This window comes from Haliotis rubra, unplaced genomic scaffold (genome assembly GCF_003918875.1).
Source record: "Haliotis rubra isolate DU_JTF1 unplaced genomic scaffold, ASM391887v1 Scf77, whole genome shotgun sequence".
NCBI classification, from domain to species: Eukaryota; Metazoa; Mollusca; class Gastropoda; order Lepetellida; family Haliotidae; genus Haliotis; species Haliotis rubra.
The window spans coordinates 1,879,690-1,902,567 of NW_025767490.1; the positions used below are offsets into that span (position 1 = coordinate 1,879,690).

The following is a 22,878-nucleotide window of genomic DNA, read 5'->3' on the forward strand; positions in this document are numbered from 1 at the left end:
TTTTTTATCATCAACATAATCGTCACCATCATTACATCAGCGTCGTTGCCATCCTTCGTTATCAGAATTGTAGTTGTGATATGTCATCAACACTGATTGGGCCACAGCTGTTCATAAAGATGCTGTTTTATTTGAAATCACTTAAACTGTAAATGTGTTAAAGGGTCTCTGAAGTAATTTCTGTAGAGAACATTCGGGTTTATAACGAGATATAAATACACCCCAGCGCCCTGTGTTGTTTGTCTTTCGGCATGTCCCGGAGTAGTGGGGCATTGCTTGTGTTCCCAATAACTGGATTGTCTGGTTGAGACAAGGCTATTTCTACACAATTGGCATACGATGACGTGTTCTCAACATGTGTCAACCAAGTCAGCGAGCCTGACCACCCGATCCAGTAAGCCGCCTTTCACGACAAGCATGGGTTACTGGAGACCAATTCTAAAGGTGTTTTGCTGACAAACGAACGGATGAATTGATGGTCCATTCCTTAACGTAAGTTTCAGCACATACAAGTATTTCCATCACCAGAGGATTACAATCAATAAATCAATAGTCAATAAACGACATTCAGCACGGCGTAAATACAGCTATGACGCAAAAGCGTCGAATTTACTCAGGGGTTAAAAAAACCCATCGCCCGACGCCCGGGACAAGTCAGTTTTCATTTCGGGCAATCAAATAATGGTATCTTACTTGTCAGTGGGCTACTAGATAATTTCCACTTATGGTTTCAAACTGCAAATAAACTTGGATTTAATTTCATATCTGCTCAAAATGTAGCTTTTAAATTTCGCAATGATGATAAAGTAGAGTTATCTTTCTTTGCTATTTATCACTTTTCAATAAATAGTCCAGTAAACATTAACATCACATACCATGTTGATTTATTCTTTCATAATTACATCATCATGATTATGTCATAAAATCAGGGCAAGTGGAAATTTGGTCAGGTCCAGTTACTTTCTTAAAGTAAAGGCTTTTTAAACTAATTTTGAACCCCTGATTTACTGCGCGCTGTATACAAAGCTAGATAGTGTGTTCGTATTTCTAGCCTTTGGTGTTGGCGAAAAAAAATACATGAAATCATTTGCTTCAACTCACAACACCAAGGATACGCGAAAATCACCACCAAGGATTCGCGAAAATGTCTTCCAAATATACCAATAAATATACTGCCGAGCGAAAACGCGACCTGCCTTACTCCCCGGGGGACCCTCTTAATGGAACTCCTGGCTCAAATCATGGACAATTCCGTTTGACGAGAGAAGACCAGATGCCAGTGGCAGCATCCAAATGGCTACTTGTAAAGGTCAAAGAAGCTTCAGTGTGCCTAATTCACGTTAAAAAATCTCGTTTCATGTCCCAGAGTGTTCATGAATAAAATATGATGATTATGAAAAAAACTCCGAAAACAAAACACAATTTAGCTTTTATGTTTGAGTGTCACCGTGCTTCAGGCAATTTTTAAAATGAAAAACATTAATGTTGACGGTCGTTTTTATTGTCAAAACAAGTCTGTTTGACTGTTGTTTTTGGTGCTCTGTTTAAGGCAAATGTTAGCAAAACATTTATACTGGCTGTTTAGATTGTGATAAGTTCTGGGTAATGAGGAGTAGCTTGTTTTGGAGTTGTGCTGAGGCAGCGGGTTGAGTTTACTACTACTACTACTGCTGCTGCTGCTGCTGCTGCTACTACTACTACTACAGACCCGTGAAGATCCGAGTTTCAGTAACCCATGCTTGTCGTAAGAGGCGACTAACAGCCGCGGGATCGGGTGGTCAGGCTCGCTGACGTTGTTGACACATGTCATCGTATTGTGTAGATCAATGTTCATGCTGTTGATCACTGGATTGTCTGGTCCAGACTCGATTATTGACAAACCGCCGCCATATAGCTGGCATATCGTTGGGTGCGGCGTTAAACAACCAACCAACTACTACGTCTACGGCTACAACTTGTACCACTCCCACTACAGCTACTACTACCACTACTACCACTGGCACCACCGCTACTACCACTACTTCTACTAATGCCATCAATATACTCTACGCTACATTTCTTCAGGGTACAGCTGCAACGAAGCTCTGGGAACCCTCAGGAGTCAAACAGCCGAATGGTCACCCATCCACCTACTCTCCGCCGCCTGATTTGTGATCTGTGCGCTATGCCACAAGAACTGCGTCTCCCCGAGCAGGATGAATACGTTTTCTATTTCTGATTCAATTATCATTGTGTGTTCTTCGGGCTTTGAAACATGAAAAGCAATGCGGCCACTGACAATCCAATTTCCTGTGTTACATTGTGGTTTCAACAGTTACGACAGTTTCATGCAACAACGTTGTCAAGCTGTCAAGAACCTCGTCTGCATCATCATCATGTAACGGCGATGCCGCTTTGATATCAAGAGAATCACAACTTCTACACCGACAGGGATGGTTTTGATCAAACGCCATCTGCCTTTTACCGGAACTTGTCATTATTTGCACTTCATGTATGGCCACGCGACACTGAAGCCATTAGTCTTTTCGTGAGTGGATATTGAGTGTAACGGACAAGGGAGATAATACAATCAGTACATTATACACACACCACGTAAAAATACACGTATGTCTAGATGAAAGATGTCATTCTTCCCAAACATTAATGCACATCTGCAGAACTTCAAATGTGTGTTTTTGTTTGGTCGTCACCCTGATGTATTGAAAAGAATAGTTCAATTAGATCTCTATCCCTGAAGAAGTATACAAGTCAAAACATTGATTACACAACAGTCTCGTTTCCTGTTGACTGCGTTCCGTCCTATTGCGCAACTTAGTACAATAACCAGTCCAGAGTTTTGAGACCAATTCATTTAACTGGATACATAAATATTAATCAGTATTACTTGATACATCTAAGCACTTGTATATTGCAACACTATGCTCCTTCTAATCCTTGCAAACATGTCGCGCAGCGTGCTCTGTCGTACAGCGAGCACTGACAAACAGAAACCTGGAAATCGTGGAAATCTCACAACGAGGCTCTGCCGCTAGAAAAGTTTGGCGATCTGGTACGGACTTGATATTATATCAATCACATTGTGCGTTACTGAAAAAGAGCACAAAACACATAACAGGTGTAACCAGTGAGCCAGATACATTGTGAATTATTTTACGACCTCATCAAACTGGGACAGTCTGTGACGTCTTAGTTACGGTCATGCTGCCTACACCTCGCCATAAAATATAGAATACGATGTTATTAAACTTCATTTGTAAATACCATTTTCGTATGAAACAAGGAATTGGCATTCAGTGTAACCATAGTTGTTTGTGATGTCTATTTTCACTTTCACACGAGAAAATTCGGATCGGCTGTAAAGTAGGTCATTGTCTGAATAGGTTAATGAGACTCATGTTTCGGTTTGAGCTGTTTTGTAAACTGTATGTATGTATGTATGTATGTATGTATGTATGTATGTATGTATGTATGTATGTATGTATGTATGTATGTATGTATGTATGTATGTATGTATGTATGTATGTATGTATGCATGCATATATGTGCAACAGACGGTATAGGTGCGGTGTACTCACACTTAAACTAAACGTCAATGCCAGAGAATAACCAGTCTCGATTACTAGTTTCGGGTGAAACTGGCCGTAAAAGGCAAAATAGCAGTGGAAATGTTAAGGTGTGACAACTGAAACTGACAGTCTCCGCCACCCACAACTGCACAAAACAGTGTAGATTGTTTGACGTCGCATAGCGCCACTCCTGCCTACGACGGTGGCATGTGAATAAAAACCATCAACTGATGACAGATTCTGTTTCCAATATGAAATACGACATTAGAGGTATACTTCTTTCTCTTTTCTTGTGTGTTCCGAATGTGAAAAGATCTGAGTGAGTGAGTGTGTTTTACGCCGCACTCAACAATATTCCAGCTATATGGCAGCGGTCTGTAAATAATCGAGTCTGGACCAGACAATCCAATGATCAACAACATGAGCATCGATCTGCGCAATTGGGAACCGATGACACGTGACCACCCAATCCTGTTAGTCGTCTCTTACGACAAGCATGGGTTACTGAAGATCAATTCTAACCCGGGTCGAAAAGATCGGAACGGGCAGCATCCTTCTCTGGTTTATGATAACGCCTTTAGGTAAATAATGTCCTAAGTTACATTAATCACAGTTTAAAACACCAACACGAACTTTACACAGAGATTGTTATCGCATTTGGGGCCCATTTCAAATATGATCTCAAACGGCTTTAAGAGTAACTACCAAGCAACTACAAATATATTCACCCCAGTATGGTGTAAGTGATTGAATTTGTGAATTGGGTTCAATGTCACTTTAAAAAGTATTCACAAAAAGTATTTGAGACAAGCGGAATTAATACCATCTAGATCAACTTGACTTTTTATATCCTCGGAAAAATGCTAGCTGAAGAGGGCACTTTGTCAGAAATGACTGTCACATATTAACATTCAGTGCCTCAGGGAAGTTTCCCAAAGGTTTTATGGTAGACATGTGGAGGACGCAGCCAAATTTGACACATTAAGTCCGATGCCATTTTACCTTGTATGTTCCGGTGTTAAATAAGGTGAAGAATTGACGTGTTTGTGAGGGGTGTCTCCTTTTCGTGAATACCTGGTGTTACCACTACTTGATACTGGTTCATAATCATCTGCTTATGATATAGCCTCATAACGGCCTCTGGTTTCAGCACTTATTGTTTTAATACAAGACAAATCCACCTGACTAGCCCAGAAAAGAACTAGCCCAGAAAAGTTGTGTAAAATAAATCAAGAAGTTGTTATCCATAAGATTTGTCTTGTATTACTACACCAACTTCTAAATGCCTTTGAAGAACTTTATTGTTTTAATGATTTTTATATTAGCATCATCATGTAAGTACGTACATTTAGAAAGTTTCTTACAAAATCGACCCGTGAAGATCTGGATCAGAATCGGTCTTCAGTAACCCATGCTTGTCGTAAGAGGCGACTAACGGGATCAGGTGGTCAGGCTCGCTGACTTTGTTGACACATGTCATCGTCTCCCAATTGCGTAGATCGATGCTCATGCCGTTGATCACTGGATTGTCTGGTCCAGACTCAATTATTTACAGACTGTCGCCATATAGCTGTAATATTGCTGAGTGCGGCGTAAAACTAAACTCACTCACTAATAACAACAAAATCTTTACCATTGTGCTTTTTTTGAAACACTTTGAATCATTCGTTCCATTAAACGAATCCAAGAATCGATGGGGCATATCTCAGTCACACTGTTTTAAAAGGATCTGAAAATATAATGCGTTTTTTACATGTTGACGATGCTCCACCGCACCAATTCTCCACAGTCACAGCGACAACACAACTACTTCAGCGAAAAAGTGGAAATAGCGCACGTCAGCACCAACACTTTTTTTCTACTTAATGGCTACAATGTGTTTTTGAGATGTTTTTGCTGTCTTGCTTTAAATGGCACCTGCCATGGTTGTGATAAATTACAGAAGAATACAAAATGCCAATTCGATTTTTTAACATGTCTTTTGTAGTACGCAGAACGCTGTCATACAGATTCCTATCCTGTTTTGTAACTGCGAGACATCGATTTTTCAACCATTTAAAATTATATAGCTGTAGCATTTTCATATTGATTTGTTGTAATATTTGATTATATATCCTTTTGTAAATTACAAGGACTGTTGTTACCGATAAGTAACTATACAACGTTAATGCCCAGTCTCGATTGTCACTGGAAACAGATTCCGTAAGGCGTAAAAGTAAATATGGAGGTGAATATTCCATGAAACAATCACTGAAGGGGCGGTAGTGTAGTGGTTACAGCGTTCGCTCGTCACGCCGAAGACCGATTCCCACATGGGAACAATGTGTGAAGCCCTTTTCTGGTGTTCCCCGCCGTGATATTGCTGAAATATTGCTAAAAGCAGCGTAAAACTAAACTCACTCATTGAAAATCAGCAATGGTACCAGGTGTTCGAAAATGGTAAGCATGATCTGCAAGACCGGTAGCAAAAACTCATTAACTGTGATTCATCTCTTGCCAAAGTTCTTTCCTCAAGCTTGTGGATGCATATTAATTGAAGCAGTTTTTGCTGTGGCAAACGTCATATTATAATGAAAGGCGCTGTCATCCAAATCCAATAAGTGTGGACAACTCCTATCACTGCAGACATGCTCTCCATCAAAACGACAAACAGCCCCAACCAAGCCTCTCCTTAATTGTGACAGCAGTGGACTGAATTGGAGGAGAACAATGTCCACGCATGCACAAATGCCGAGATTGTTGTGCGTTGCCATGGAAACATTCTCGTTCAATGTACGTATATAAGCTCAAATCTGAATGATTATCCAGATCACCCATATTGTATAAATGCTTCGTATACAATATGTTCCTCAGTTGCCCATGAATACATACATGTATGGCGGATTTGCAGCGGCCATTGTAGTCGCCATTTGTAACCAACCAATCAGCATTGCGTCCGTATTAGGTAACAAGCAGGAGTCACACAACGTTTGTGTAAGGAGTAGGGTTAATTTGACTTCTGTGCGTTTCAAACCGTCTCACATCATTGGCTGACTGAAACTAGACATGTACGTCACAACTACCCCGCGAAACAGCCATATGCATTCGTGGGTGACTGATTCTGAATCTTTGAGGTGAATATGTTTTTAAATTTGTTATTACAATTTCCAGAAACTAAGTAGAACTTCAAGGTATGGATGTTCAAAATTCAAGTTACCAATTTTGATTACCAAGATGCTATTTCTAAATTTCAAGATAGTAAAACTAAATTTCTAGGTATGTAAGTTTTGGGAGTCAAACGTAAATAGTGTTTTAGTCTCTTTGACATAAAGGTCATTTACTAGCCTTCGCTAGGAATCGGAAACAGTAATTCCCTAAAAACACCATCAGGTATTTCAGTGATGCCTTCGCGGAAAAAACCCGTTGTGTATTACAGAGCACCACGAAATGGCACGCGTTGCAGAGAGAGTAATCGATGTGGAATTATCAATTTATCATTGAGAACCAAAGATCAATTTCCTGGTCGTCGGTTTCTTAGCTTGTTCTAATTTGGTTTCATAAGATACTATGTATCAAGGCCCACAACGAAACACACAGACGCCATAAAGTCTATAGCAGCCAATGCTTTTGTAGAAAGTTGGTTCGTACAAATATATGTTATATATATTATATCTTCACATTTCAGCCTCTGCGACAATCAAATGAGTCAGTTGGCAAATAAAAATAACTTCTTAGGGTCTTACATAATCAGTGAAAGGACCTTCGTCGTACATGGTAGCGACTACAGCAGTGGAAAAGGAAACAGTTTGAATTATTTGTGCTGTAAATTTTCATACAGACGAATAGCACTGTTGTATAATTTAATACTGCTTGTACAATGGTAGGGAAGTCAGGGTAGGCCTGTACAAATCGATCTTAGCAGTAAGAAGATCGTAGTTCCTATAGTTCAGCACAAATTCACGAAAGCCGAAGGGCTAAGATCGCTTTGTGCAAGTGGGCCCAGGATTTGCTATAGAACACCGATGGCTCTGGTCGCTTTGTGCAAGTGGGCCCAGGATTTGCTATAGAACACCGATGGCTCTGGTCGCTTTGTGCAAGTGGGCCCAGGATTTGCTATAGAACACCGATGGCTCTGGTCGCTTTGTGCAAGTGGGCCCAGGATTTGCTATAGAACACCGATGGCTCTGGTCGCTTTGTGCAAGTGGGCCCAGGATTTGCTATAAAACACCGATGGCTCTGGACGCTTTGTGCAAGTGGGCCCAGGATTTGCTGTAGAACACCGATGGCTCTGGGCGCTTTGTGCAAGTGGGCCCAGGATTTGCTATAGAACACCGATGGCTCTGGTCGCTTTGTGCAAGTGGGCCCAGGATTTGCTATAAAACACCGATTATAGAACACCGATGGCTCTGGTCGCTTTGTGCAAGTGGGCCCAGGATTTGCTATAGAACACCGATGGCTCTGGACGCTTTGTGCAAGTGGGCCCAGGATTTACTATAGAACACCGATGGCTCTGGTCGCTTTGTGCAAGTGGGCCCAGGATTTGCTATAGAACACCGATGGCTCTGGTCGCTTTGTGCAAGTGGGCCCAGGATTTGCTATAGAACACCGATGGGTCTAGTTCGATTGCCACATCATGGCATTGGTACTACCCTTGAAGCACATCTCTTGGACCAGACATCGTCTTATAGATAGTGGGCAAATTATATCTTTGATTTAAACGAAAAAATACTGCTATTGAGAAAAAGATATAGACGAAAAGCTATATTAATCACAAAAATATACATACAATAAAATAAGTAACAGAAATCCTGACACTAATCGCCAGGAAGTCTAAAAACTATACATACAACCAAAATGGAGCAAGTGACATGAAATAGAATTTAAATTGACGCTAAACCAACTTACTTACTAACTCACTCACTTCAGGAAAAATACCCAACTTTTTTTTATTTATTTTATTTTTCATGAAACCAAAAAGTCTTCCATCATAAACGGTCATTACACAATGACATGTACAAATACATGAACATAATCAGACATCCAACATACCAGGGTGTAACATAGTTAGACCAGTGAAATATCAGCCTGTATAGGGTGTTGTATGTAGTGCCACATCCAACATATCATGTTTTATATAGCGCAACATGTAGCACACAGTGATGTAGACTATATAGCGTCATATATAAAAATAATACCCAACTTACTCTCATCCATCTATTTGTTCTTATTCACTTAATCAGTCCCGGCATGTGCCTCGTTGCCAATCGTATATTGTAGTCTCAAACATCGAGCACTTCGTGTTCCAGCACGGCGATACCAGCTCAAAAGACTTCATTCGATATAAAGAGTTGAATAACAACTTGAGAAAAAATGTATAATGTTTTTCCAATTGAAACAACAAAATTCGTCACACGTCCAAAAACACGGAAATTGAAGGAATAGCTCTCAAATTTGTGTCAAAAAGTAGAAATAGATTGAATGGTACCTTTGGACAATTGTTTAATGCGTCGAGTTTCAACGGTTTAAATGATCGCGGTGTCTGCAGTGGTATTTGGTATTATCAAAGAGGCGCTCTAGTCTTCATGAACCATGACACATGAACAGTCCGATCGGCTTCGATCAAATTAAACAAATCGATCATTAAGAAAAAAACCATCTGCTTGAAGTGACAGTTAAAAAAACCCTTTCTTTTTAATTATTTTCCCGAAACATAAAAACAGGTGATTTAGTACTTAAGTCTTTGACATTTCTGTGACATTTCTCTCGCAGCGCTAGCGTCAAACGGCATTGCAGTACGTCACGCTCTCGTCGTTGTTGTAAATTTACACGTTTGCCACACCCATAACATTCAAGAGGAAAGCCTGTTCATTGTTCTTTGTTTGTTTGACGCACTAGGAACACTCTCATTAAAATGTTTAACTCTCATGCAATGTCTCTCTGCTTCTGGATCTGAGGAAACATCAGAAGGTCACGTCTCGAGGGGAATGCTGTTTGATGTATTCTCTGTGTAGCTGTGTACCCTAGCCGACATATTTACTCTTTGACTCAATTTGAAAATAAATGGAAATTGAGATGAGAGGCGATTGTTTGTCACAGTGCCAGACCACAACTGTGTTTATGTTTAGGCTGTACATCACATGCCAATATTCATTCCACGATGCCGTTTCTCTGTGTTGAGTCTGAATTGCAGCGAATGCATTGATCGGAAAGAGATAGGCAAGGTGTATGCTGCCATACTGTAGCATGGAGATAGTATAAAGGAATCCTAAAATAAGAAGGATTGTATACGTACAAATAATATGATTGTACAATCTCCTGTGAGACAGTCAATGAAGTATTGACAGAGCAAGAGTTGTCAAACCTCTGGAGGTTGTCTTCCATTGCTTCCAGTGAAGCCCTTTTCTTGTGTTCCCCGCCGTGATATTGCTGAAATATTGCTAAAAGCAGCGTAAAACAAACTCACTCATTGAAAATCAGCAATGATACCAGGTGTTCGAAAATGGTAAGCATGATCTACAAGACCGGTAGCAAAAACTCATTAACTGTGATTCATCTCTTGCCAAAGTTCTTTCCTCAAGCTTGTGGATGCATATTAATTGAAGCAGTTTTTGCTGTGGCAAACGTCATATTATGGAGATAGTATAAAGGAATCCTAAAAATTGTAGTTGAAGTAACAGAAAATAAGACAGATTGTATACGTACAAATAATATGATTGTACAATCTCCTGTGAGACAGTCTATGAAGTATTGACAGAGAAAGAGTTGTCAAACCTCTGGAGATTGTCTCCCATTGCTTTTTCCGACTGCGTGGACGTCATGAACAGCCTGGGTCCAATGTGTCTCCGACAGGTTTTAGGCAGCTTATTTCATGAACGTCATCTGGCGGGCTTCAGACACATATTTCAAATACCACCACTGTCGTGGCCTGATAGTAGGTGTCCAGTCTACTTTTGACGTATCGGTTTCAACACCATAAATTAACGTCATGTCTTGGTCCGGAACTTGTCAGCAGGAGGGTTCTAGACATGATTCCAATGACAGGCTTCCTTTGAGAGTTTTCAGAAGATTTAGCAGGATGTACTGATGTTTCTCATGAGGTTCTAGTAGGTTTGTAGTAGTATTCTAATGTTTCAGAATGAGTTGAATTTTCGGATTCTTTGGTATTTCTACAATCTATTTTGTAATGCAGATGTTTCTAGGGGTTTCCACTAAGTGTTTCCATAGAGGTTTCATCATCGCCAATATAGGTGTATTTATGTCACTGTTATAATGGGTTAGCGTGGACACTTTCTTCCAGAAACGACATAAAGATCATTAACAAACGTAGGTTCTTTTGTCGGTGGTTGATAACAGATTAATGCATGTGACCTATACTGAGCATGTGTTGTAGGTTTATTTAATCCACATCAAGGCAGTAAACTCCAAAAGGGTCAGATAGTGTAACTATACAGGGAACAGAACCCTGGTTCCCGACAAACGAACACTTTAACCGCTGTGCCACCCAGCCTATATGACGTATAGCACTTTCACCGTGTCTCACTTGAAGAAAAATTCAGTTCCGTCCGGAACTATTTTCTTCAAATACCTATCATTCACATCTCCAAGAAAACCAAGCTTTTAAACCGTGTAACCAACTACCTTCAAGGTAACCATTTTAACAAAAAGCCCCTAGATACTATATTCCAACACAAGTGGGTCGAAGTGGGTCGCCTACAGCGTTAATCCAATAGAAAGTCCCCAGCAGCTAATCATCTTCGCTGTAAGTAGCACTCTGTATCAGAGATTGTAATATGTGGCTCTCACGCAATCTCGCCATGACACTTCCTTAAATCACTGCTCTCTTACTTCAGATCGGCTGAATCTCCTATTTATGTGGTTTGATGGGAACCTGTATTCATCATAGTCTTTATTAGGGAATTTTCGATTGAGGTAATTATTCTCCAGCCATTTCCCGGCAATTTATTGCGATGTGACATGATCCAGATATAATCAATCTTTCTGGTCAAACTTCCTCGTTCCAACATATTTTTCAGAAGGATGTTAAAAAGCCCGCTATTTCGAGGGTTGGAGAAGAAAATAAATCAACATGAAATGAAAGAACACTTTCAAGAATAATCAAAGATATAAATCTCGTTTGAGGTTGTTTTTTGTGGGACTGGTTTAAAATGCATGTAGGCTGATTATCGATCAAAAAACAAATGATTTATCACTTTTGATTGCATCAGATGTTAATACTATTTTTACATATAGTCGCGCCTGGTCTTCTTCATCAGTGATAGGGGGCGGTGGGGTAGCCGAGAGGTTAAAGCGTTGACTCGTCACGCCGAAGACCCGGGTTCGAATCCCCACATGGGTACAATATGTGAAGCCCATTTCTGGTGTCCCCCGCCGTGATGTTGCTGGAATATTGCTAAAAGCGGCGTAAAACCAGTCAGTCAGTCAGTCATCAGTGATATTTCCCGTCTGGGGGGTTTCCTCTGGGAACTGACCACGAGTAACATTTGCTGGTCATAAAATGCGATTAAATTCATCTGGCGGTCAGGCTTGGTGATTGTGGAACTGCGCGTCGTAAGCCTGGGAAGGTGGATGTGCGGTCAATCACTGGCTATGGTTTGACGTGTTGTTTTACGCCGCACTCAGCAATATTCCAGCTATATGCGGCGGTCTGTAAATAATCCGACTAGACAAAACAATGATCAACAGTATGAGCATCGATCTATGAATTGGCATGCGATGACATGTGTCAACCAAGTCAGCGAGTCTGACCACCCGATCCCTTTAGTCGCATGGGTTACTGAAGACCATTCTAAACCGGAAGTTCACGGGGTTTTGCTCCCAAAAGTTAGACGTCCCAAAAGTCAGACAAATCAATCAGGCGTGACTCTGATTACAACCTAGTCTTACCCACTGATTTAATGAACCTGTCCCATACACTAACGAGATGGTTTTCATATTTGTACAGAAATACTTTGATCAGAATACTAATGTTGACAGTTAATCTAGAGAAAACTCAAATTTTTGTTTCTAGAAGAGGTGGACCCTTAGCGAGAAATGAGAAATGGTTTTATATAGGTGAAAGTGTCTTAACAGTTGATTCATATAGATATCTAGGTATTCCTTTTTCATCTTCTTGTAAGTTCAATAAATGTATATTAGATGTATCATCTCGGGGTAAAAGGGCACTTCTAGAAGTACTACACCCGTTATATAAATTCGATAATGTTGACTATTCTGTATTTTTAAAAATATTTGATACCCAAATTCAACCAATCCTTTTGTATGGTGCCGAAGTATGGGGTATTAATAAATCTTGAAAATGTACATTTATCTGCATGTAAGGAGTTCTTAAATGAATCCCAGTTTCTTCAAATGTTTAAACAAGTTGCAGTTGACATGTATATACAGTCATGGGATAGTATAATGGTTTTTACGATGTTCACCTTGATCAAAACAGGATTATAGATTTTTATGTTTTTGAGTTTTCATTACCCTAATGGAGTTACTTCCTTCCTAACAAGGGGCGGTGGGGTAGCCTAGTGGTTAAAGCGTTGGCTCGTCACGCCGAAGACCCGTTTTCGACTCCCCACATGGGTACAATGTGTGAAGCCCATTTCTGGTGTTCCCCGTCGTGAAGTTGCTGGAATATTGCTAAAAGCGGCGTAAAACCAAACTCAGTCAACCAGTCCTTCCTAACATTTTTTTCCAACATAAGGCCAGACCAATTTTATTTCTTGTTTTACGGATCCGCCTGTCGTATTTTTTCAATAATAACCAAAAAAAAAGTGAATTTTCCCCGCTCAAAAAATATAATCCAAATATTTTATTGGTCAAACATGTAAATTTACAAGAATTTTTTTTTTCGATAGTGCTTTGCCCCATATACACTTCATAAATTGCCAAAAGTAAAATACTTTCAGTATTTATTTGTATTTTTTTCCCCTCCTACCTTTAGTATTTCTGTGGGACAAAAATCCGTAAAACAAGAAATAAAATTGGTCTGGCATAACCTATATAAAATAAAGTCATTGTCATTATCCATAATCTCTTCTCTTTGTGTTTGGATTAGTACATTTTTGACTAGTCCATTTATTAAAGAAGGTAACAGTGTAGTGAACCTCAGTGCAACCAACCATAACCTTTGTTGTTTTAACGCGTCTAACTTTTGGGATGTCTAACATTTGGGAGGACACCTTCACGGGCACACTGGTCATGTTGCTTACTTGACTATAACTTGCTGGGATATTGCTGAGTGCCGCAAACAAACAAACAAACAAACATGAGTATCATGAGAAACATAACATTCAGCTTCCTGGAAATATCCGTGTTTTAGAATCACATTCGTTAAAACAATGAATGGTATTTTACGCCGCAGTCAACAATATTTCAACTACATTAATACACTGAGAAAAGCAGGTAAGTTACACATTGTGATCCTTTGGTCTCCATGTGAGGGTGTTCGGGGCCTACTCTGACCCAAAATCCCGGAATTCTATAGAAATACAAAGAAAAAAATATTTGCAAAAACACTTACACGATGTTTACTCCGCTGGAAGATAATGTGTGGATATCCAGTTTCTCCTTGGTACGTCCAGTCGCGGGCACGATCACCGTGTCATTGGGATACGTGCATGACGTAATCTTCAGATTTGATGACGTAGGCAGAAAGTGTGCACCATCTTCTGTCATCACCCACATTCGTTCTACCCTTGGACAGCGTCGAATCACAACTGCAATGGAGATACAAGGAAGGTGAGTGAGTGGGTTTAACTCCGTAAATGTTCATGTAATAACACAAAATGTGACACATTCAATTAGTTTAACACATTGTGCCTGTGTAAGGAATCGAAACCAGGACTTCTGCATACCAACGGGACGATGTCAAACATTGAGACCAACTAGATGAAATACTGTCCCGAACTTCTATCTTCTATCCATATTATATGAACCATTTGGTGTTTCAACATTCATCAGGCGTTTTGAGTAGAATATTGTAAAGATTATTCTGGGCCATTAAGAAAACATAACTAAAAGCGCATGTTATAGCACCCCGTAAACCTATCCTTCATATGACGCCATATTAACGATTTTGACTTCATTGATTGATGACGCCAAATGTAGTTCAGAAAAATGAAGTAATGTGACATCATAAAGTTGTAACGACAGAAAAAAAATCCATTATCCCACGATTTCCTTTGGCCGTAAAAATTGCAAAATAGCGTTCTGGGTCCCGATCAACAAAGCATTCGTAACGTCACGATCTATCGTAACTCTATGCTTTATCATAGACTTACGCATGGCATAGTGCTACGAACGTTTTGTGAATCGGCCCCAAGATTTCCGGGCAAATCAGAAATGACACCCTGTTAGACATTTTCTATCTGTATAGGTTTAACGCATAGTAGTCACACTTTAGCTAAGGATCAAATCATGGATTCAACAGAAAACTATGATGTGGGGTCAGATTTGGTTTAAATATCCAAGCTTATTGTAAGCATGGATCCTAGGTTTCAGTATATCATTGCATCTTGTGGAACCCATACCTGCTATTGACAGGTGTTGTGTACTTGTCAATGACTCGTTCCATGATTTGCAAAATGGTTGATTGGTGCCATGAAAACCATTTTAATGGTTACGGATGTCTCAAGTGCATAATGTTAGATTAAAGTGGCTGTTTGCCTAAAGAGGGGTTACCATTAATATTATTTATCCAGTTTTAAATGGATACAATTTCAAATTATAAATCACCGTTTATATAAAGTTGTGAATTTTTGTGATCCTTAGCAAAGTGTGAGTAGTACAGTATAATATAGGTTTAGTATTGTTAATGGCTGCTGAAACGATGCTGAAGCGATGCTGCGGGGGACAGGAATACACAGTCGGAACAGGGCCCACATGCAGGAACTGATCTTAGCGTTACGACTGCCGTAAACAAGTGCTCACGTTAAAACTCCATATCGGACTAAGGATTACATTTGTCTGGCTGCCAAGACAACGCATCTTGTCCAATTCACTCTTGATGATGTAATTTATGCTGCGAGTACTTATAACCATATGTTTTACGAGACACTAATCACATGGATCTTTTGCAGACACAAGCCCCAAGAGATTATGATATAAAAAGCAAGTCAGCTTTGAACTGTGTCTAATCACCCACTTCCTTGATCTTATGCACGATTTATAACGAAGAAAAAGACCACACACACAAAACACATAGGCCATTATAACAAGATAAGGTAAAAAGAAGAAAGCAAAATGACACAATTAAGAAAGACAAATCCAAAAGCCGTCGATATCAAACGATACCATCCGTTGTCTCAAGACATTTGAGTCTCTGCCATCAGTTTTTGGACAGACGGCGGTGATTTAACAAGATAGACTCAATCGTATTGAGGTCCAATGCACCAACTTAATCGTAGACAGAGCATAGTGATGGTGCAGCGCAGGGTTGAGAGAACGCTAGTTTTACTACTGCCGGTGCTGGGATAAATGGTATTCCCACGTGAGTGTCCAGCTCAATTGGGAGAAGTAAATCCTGCTGACTTTTGATTGACCTTTGCTATATTCTCAGCCAGGAAGGAATGACATGATTATGCCGGTCACATTGAAGCCATATGTTGGATTCGATCAACCTTTAGTAGCGGAGTGCATTCTGGGAACACATTCAACGGTTGGCTATTTTGTCGTTGTTTTGTGAGTGAACTGGCGTACATGAACAACAGTAGCTAATATTCAGGGCTCCAGATAAGGGCACCAGATATGTACGGATAAACAATAAGCACGGTACGGTAGGAAATAATTTAGAAAACGTAGCAGATACGCACCACAGCAATGATGCACGGTCTTAGAATCATTTACAGACGTATTTATCTGAAAAGGTATTGTTTATTGTTTACTGACCTGTTTACACAAGAGCAGCAATGTTGTGGTGCATATATGAGACGAAATACAAGATTACTGATACTCCATTAAATTCCATTCAGTACTGTAAATGTACACTTAAGGTTTTCCAGTACTCCTATATTGAGAAAATGAAGAGTACGTACTCCTGATGTTGAAAACCTATCTGGAGCCCTGTTAATATTGTCAGTTTGATTGTTATATAACGCCATCCTCAGTGATAATCGAGTCTGGAACGGACGATCCAGTGATTGACATCATGAGCATTGGTCCGCGCAATTGGGACACGGCGACATGCAATCTAACCAAGTCACAAGAGCCTAAACACCAGTACCATATGGGAAGGTTTCGATGTCGTGAACCGACTCAAATACCGAAATTGATACTCTCACATTAATCAAATATGTTGCTGCATTTAAAACACATGCCACTGTTCTAAAATGGACCTTCCTAGCGTCCATCAGTATCCTAGCACGTGCTATCGACTGATGGACCAGAAAATAGAGTGACACGATGCAGCATCAAGGTCTCTTACTCACTCGAGAGACACTTCATAATTACAACTTTGCAGGTCTGACGAATCTGTGAAGACCCGCCTGAGAATCGGTCTTCAGAAACCCATGCTTGTTGTAAGAGGAGACAAACGGGATCAGGGGGTCAGGCTCGCTGACTTGGTTGACACATGATATCATATCCCAATTGCGCCATCGATGCGCATGATGTTAATCACTGGATTGTCAGGTCCAGACTCGTTATTTATAGACGCCGCTATTGTGGAGTTATCTGCTATGTAGCTGGAATATTGCTGAGTGCGGCGTAAAACAACAAACCAAACCATAGCCAGTGATTGATCGCACGGCCACCTTCCCAGGCTGATAACGCGCAGTAACCAAATCACCAAATCTGAGTGCGGCGTAAAACAACAAACCAAACCGAACCATAGCCAGTGATTGATCGCACGGCCACCTTCCCAGGCTGATAACGCGCAGTAACCAAATCACCAAATCTGAGTGCGGCGTTAAACAACAACCAAATTGCAGTTCTGAGGGCCTATGCAACGAGAGATTTGTAATATTTTCCTGAATACGCTGCAGAAAACAGGAAAATGGAGGTGCATGCAAATGTCTTTTGAGCTGAATCTAGGACTTCAAATTGATGTGTGAAAGGAATTTGCCTTGTAAATCTTACCAGTTGATAGGGTGATCTGAGGGAGTACTAGGGTTGGAGATGACGTAAATGTTTCTTACTAGATGTTTAAATCCTAACGGGAACAAAAATAATGCGTCGAGTGTCCTAAAGTGTATGCGTTGGTGGGGCGGTGAAGAAATATAGACTAAATATCTTTAGTATTAAGCATTAGAGGACGACGCTATTTTTCTGAACTTGTAAAATGTCTTTCGTCAGCATAACGATAGACTGTAAATGAGTGAGTAAATGAGTGAGATTTGGTTTACGCCGCGTTTAGCAATATTCCTGCAATATCCCGGCGGGGGACATCAGGAACGGGCTTCACACATTGTACCCATCTCGGGAATCGAACCTGGGTCTTCTGCGTGACGAACGAACACTTTAACCACTAGGCTACCCCACCGCCCCAACTGTAAATGAAGTGAAAACATTCCCCCATATGAAGATTACGACTTGGGTTCTTGCTGCAGGGGCGTTTGAGTAGTCTAGTAGCGTTCACGCCAAAGACCCGGGTTCGATTCCCCACATGGGTCCATTTTGCAGACCATTTCTGGTGTCTCTCGCCGTGAGTCGTAAAGCCATACTCACTCTGTGTCTTACTGGCTTAAACTAAGCGTTCAGAACGCTATGTCAGGGGTTCAAAAATCCCATCGCCCGACGCCCGGGACAAGTCAGTTTTCATTTCGGGCAATCAAATAATGGTATCTTACTTGTCAGTGGGCTACTAAATAATTTCCACTTATGGTTTCAAACTGCAAATAAACTTGGATTTAATTTCATATCTGCTCAAAATGTAACCTTTAAATTTCGCAATGATGATAAAGTAGAGTTATCTTTCTTTGCTATTTATCACTTTTCAATAAATAGTCCAGTAAACATTAACATCAAATACCATGTTGATTTATTCTTTCATAATTACATCATCATGATTATGTCATAAAATCAGGGCAAGTGGAAATTTGGTCAGGACAAGTTACTTTCTTAAAGTCACTTGCCCTGTGGCAAGTGGCTTTTTTAAAATAATTTTGAACCCCTGTATGTATACTTTAAGTGCTCCGACATCTATGCGTTGAGTATCTTTACTAATATGTGTTGAGGAATCTGGAATCAATACGTTGAGAGGCCTAAAATCTTTGCCTTGAGGCTCGTAAACTTCTATAAATCCCCGTATATGTTTCGATTATCTAAAGTGTTTAAATTATGAAACATGTTCAGGTTCGATTTCTCAACATATATAAACACATATCATGACAGTAAACACATGTCAGGAGATGTTAGTCTTAGCCGGTTCAGTGCCATCCTGTATTAGAATCAATAATTTCCTTAAATTTTATTTTTTTTCCAAATTGGAATACGAACGCAAATTCCTTAGGCAGATTTAACTCTGCTTCTGTTGCCATAAAGTACCACAGGGATGTTGAAGACGATGCCCTGGGCTATGCAGAAAAAGATGCATTGACTTCTGAAGGATCCGTTCTCAGAACAGATTCCTGATATTTTCTTAGAATGTTTGGAAATACACATGCCGTCATGCAACCAACGTACATCCGGGCTACAGGAGTTTCAGAAACATATGCAGTAACCAGACACAACATCTCTCACTTGCCGTTTAGCAAAGAATCGAACATTCAGCTTTTGCGACAGGTTATAGTGAGTGAGTAAGGTTTTGCGCCGCTTTTAGAAATATTCCAGCAATATCAAGGCAGGGGACATCAGAAATGGGCTTCACACATTGTACCCATGTGGGGAATCGAACCCGGGTCTTCGGGGTGACGAACGCTCTAAGTACTAGGCTACCCTACCTATAGATCGAAATGAATTCTGGGACCAAATTGTATTTACCTATAGTACAAACAGACCAAACACCCCTTTCAACCTACAACCAACCTGCATTTCAGGTAAAGGAACCGAAGAAAGAGCTCAATAAATTCTTTGAATACACAATGCCATTTAGAAAGTGGTCAAATGTCTCGACTACCAGCTGTCCGTTTTTGTGGAATCCGCGGTAGCTGAGTTGGTTAGGTGGCTGACTTTATGTGCTGGCGATTAGGTGCCTGACTCTGAGTGTGTAGGTTCGAATCCCGGATGGGACTCAACCCAACAAAAGTACTAGAATCTGTACTTTACTGAGAAAGTGTAATCCCAAATATAACATGTGTTAGAATAAATTCTGTGTGTAAATTACAATGAACACTTTGCTTGCTCTGTTGATTAGCCAGTACAGCGAGTACCTATATATTTTTCCTCAACATTCACGCTTTGGACTAAAAAACGACCGTGTGCCATGGCAATTGGTAAAACAACGTGTTAACCATACCAAATTAAGTGTGAATCAATTTGCCTACGGGACTTTAAAAAGCCGCTGCGACCAGTTCACAAACGTCGGTACCACGAGGAAGGACCTGTCATCGCCACACCAGGAACTAGGCATTGCAATAATGGAATTCTGATCGGCGGACACTCGCTGCAACGTCAGTGACGTCAGAACAGCGCCATGGGAGGTGATGGCATCCGCGTTTACAATACAGTTAATTTCCTTACTACTCGGCGTTGTTTGAGTAATTACTTGATGGAGGGAGGGTTGAGTGTAAACATGCTGAGATGTTGAAGGATGAGCACATTCTGATGGGGCTTCTGTATCTGGATTCAAGGGCGGTGGTGTAGCCTAGTGGTTAAATCGTTCGCTCGTCACGCCGAAGACCCGGGTTCGATTCCCCACACAAGTACAATGTGTAAAATCCATATCTGGCGTCCCTCGTCGTGATATTGCTGGAATATTGCTAAAAGAGGTGTAAAATCACATTCAGTAACTCACTATCTGGATTCAGATCATGAGATGCAGGTTCAACTCAGGTACCGACCATACAGTTTATCGGGGCTGGTGTATGTTTGACTAAATTAATTCGAGAAAGAATGTCTTTTCAGACAGGACTTCAAACCATAGACAGCAAAGTGCGTTTATGACAAAGATGCTTACAAGGAACTCGTACAACTATGGCGACAAACATTTTTTACACAGAATATATTTAGATTTTCCCCTACTATATTCGAAGTATGAAATGGTGTTCCCCTCAATTTAAAGAACCCAGGTATTGTGTAACGGGTGGAATGTAAAGGATGAAGAGTGGTGAGGGTTTAACGCCGATTTGTACAACATCCTGGTCATCTCTCGTGGACAACATGGCGTCCCGACTAAATCGTATGTGTGCATCAATGCTGGTTCAGTTTCGGGAGATGTTCCAAAACCTTTGTTGTATATGCACATCGAATGTGTTTTTCAGGTACGTGCCATTTTTCACACAATCGAAACACATATAATCCCTTTAGAGTTCAGACGGGATTCAATTACCACATTGACAGTTGAACTCCAGAGTTCAAAAGTCGATAAAAATACATAAGTTTTTCACCATTTTTCAAGTAAATGGGCTCATTAACTCAGTGCATCGTGATTGTAGGCTATTCGTAGTAGAGGGGTTACTGTAACCCTGCTAGGAGTTCAAGAGCAGGAAAGTGGAGACTTTGAAAAGACGAAAAATATGATGTAGACAGTGTTACTTCCCTTCGGCGAAAATACCACGGGAACTTTTAAAAAACTGGAATCGCGAACTCTTTTTCCACAGTGGAATGATGTACTTACGCGTGTGAAATGGTGCATAGAAAAACATTTTTATATTTTGTTGCTGAGCTGGAAATTACTACCGGTGGGGTTGGAAAATACCGAAAACATCGTAGTCCTAATGGTTGTTTCGTACATTAAGGTTGGGTCGAATATCGATGTTTCTTCGTACAGCCCAGTGGGAATGTTGGCCCATTCATTCAGTGTGTCAAGGGTAAAAGCTTAATTAATTCTGCCTAATGGACACATTTTACATGGGAATACAGTGTGAATGAGCTTTTCGTGAAATGTGCTCGCACTACCTCGGCGGATATGAAGGTTTGTATAGAAATTTCCATTTGAACACCAGGCGGCAATATGATCGTGACCGTTTGAAAAATGTCGAAATTAGAGGTGTGTTACGTGGGCTTAATTATTTCCTCTCACTGATGTTAGATTAGGAAATAACAAGACAACTACATGGGCATGCACGGAATGGTTCCCGATAACTGTTGATAGGTTCATGACATTCACAGCCACGTACCGAGATGACGTACACAAGTTATTGTGACCTGACTGTATTGAAACATTCGTGAGTAGAAATGTGTGTTCTATCAGGTACCGAGATGACATACACAAGTTATTGTGACCTGACTATATTGATACATTCGTGAGTAGAAATGTCTGTTCTATCAGGTACCGAGATGACATACACAAGTTATTGTGACCTGGCTATATTGATACATTCGTGAGTAGAAATGTCTGTTCTATCAGGTACCGAGATGACATACACAAGTTATTGTCACCTACTGTATTGATACATTCGTGAGTAGAAATGTGTGTTCTATCAGGTACCGAGATGGCATACTGTGACCTGGCTATATTGATACATTCGTGAGTAGAAATGTGTGTTCTATCAGGTACCGAGATGACATACACAAGTTATTGTGACCTGACTATATTGATACATTCGTGAGTAGAAATGTGTGTTCTATCAGGTACCGAGATGACATACACAAGTTATTGTGACCTGACTATATTGATACATTCGTGAGTAGAAATGTCTGTTCTATCAGGTACCGACTATCGAGATGACATACACAAGTTACTCTAATCTGACCATCGCTACTTTTGTGCGAAGGAATGCCTGCCACAATAGGTTTCAAATACATATTACATGCCATTGTATAAGTATAAACGCCGCTGATGTATATGGCCTCGACTGTTTAAACGCTGGCGACTTGAGGCTGCGGTGTAATGTAGTACTGTGTACGACATATAGGAGAAGGTCTCCAGATATGCGAGACATTTGAGAAAAGACTTCACAATGAATCAGAATGCATAAAACAATACATTAACAACAGAATTAGAAATAACTTTAAAAATCACGTATTCTAAAACCCCTCACATTGAACAAGTCAGAGCTGCAATCATTATATGACTTGTTTATTTCTTGTTGATTCAGTTTTTCTGATTGCAAATGCACCAGGTATTGACGTATAGTGGCTCGTGTTTCACCTTTAACAACCTTTGGTATTTTTGAAGTGATGAATTAGGGAAATTGTAGAATGCATCAGCTGCAATAAAGTGGCATCGGCAGTTTTACTGTTGTTCGAGGTATATATATATATGTATATATGCGGCAGTTTTGCT

The 22,878-nt window shown here is 40.3% G+C and overlaps 1 protein-coding gene across 1 annotated transcript in view; it reads right to left on the bottom strand.

Moving 5' to 3' along the window:
- The window catches only part of LOC124260605, a 113,738-nt gene that overhangs the window by 17,423 nt on the left and 73,437 nt on the right, over positions 1-22,878 (bottom strand). Inside the window, exon 2 of the mRNA XM_046694927.1 lies at positions 14,077-14,272. Coding sequence (XP_046550883.1) covers positions 14,077-14,272 — 196 coding nt within the window. The remainder of the gene's footprint in view (positions 1-14,076; positions 14,273-22,878) is intronic.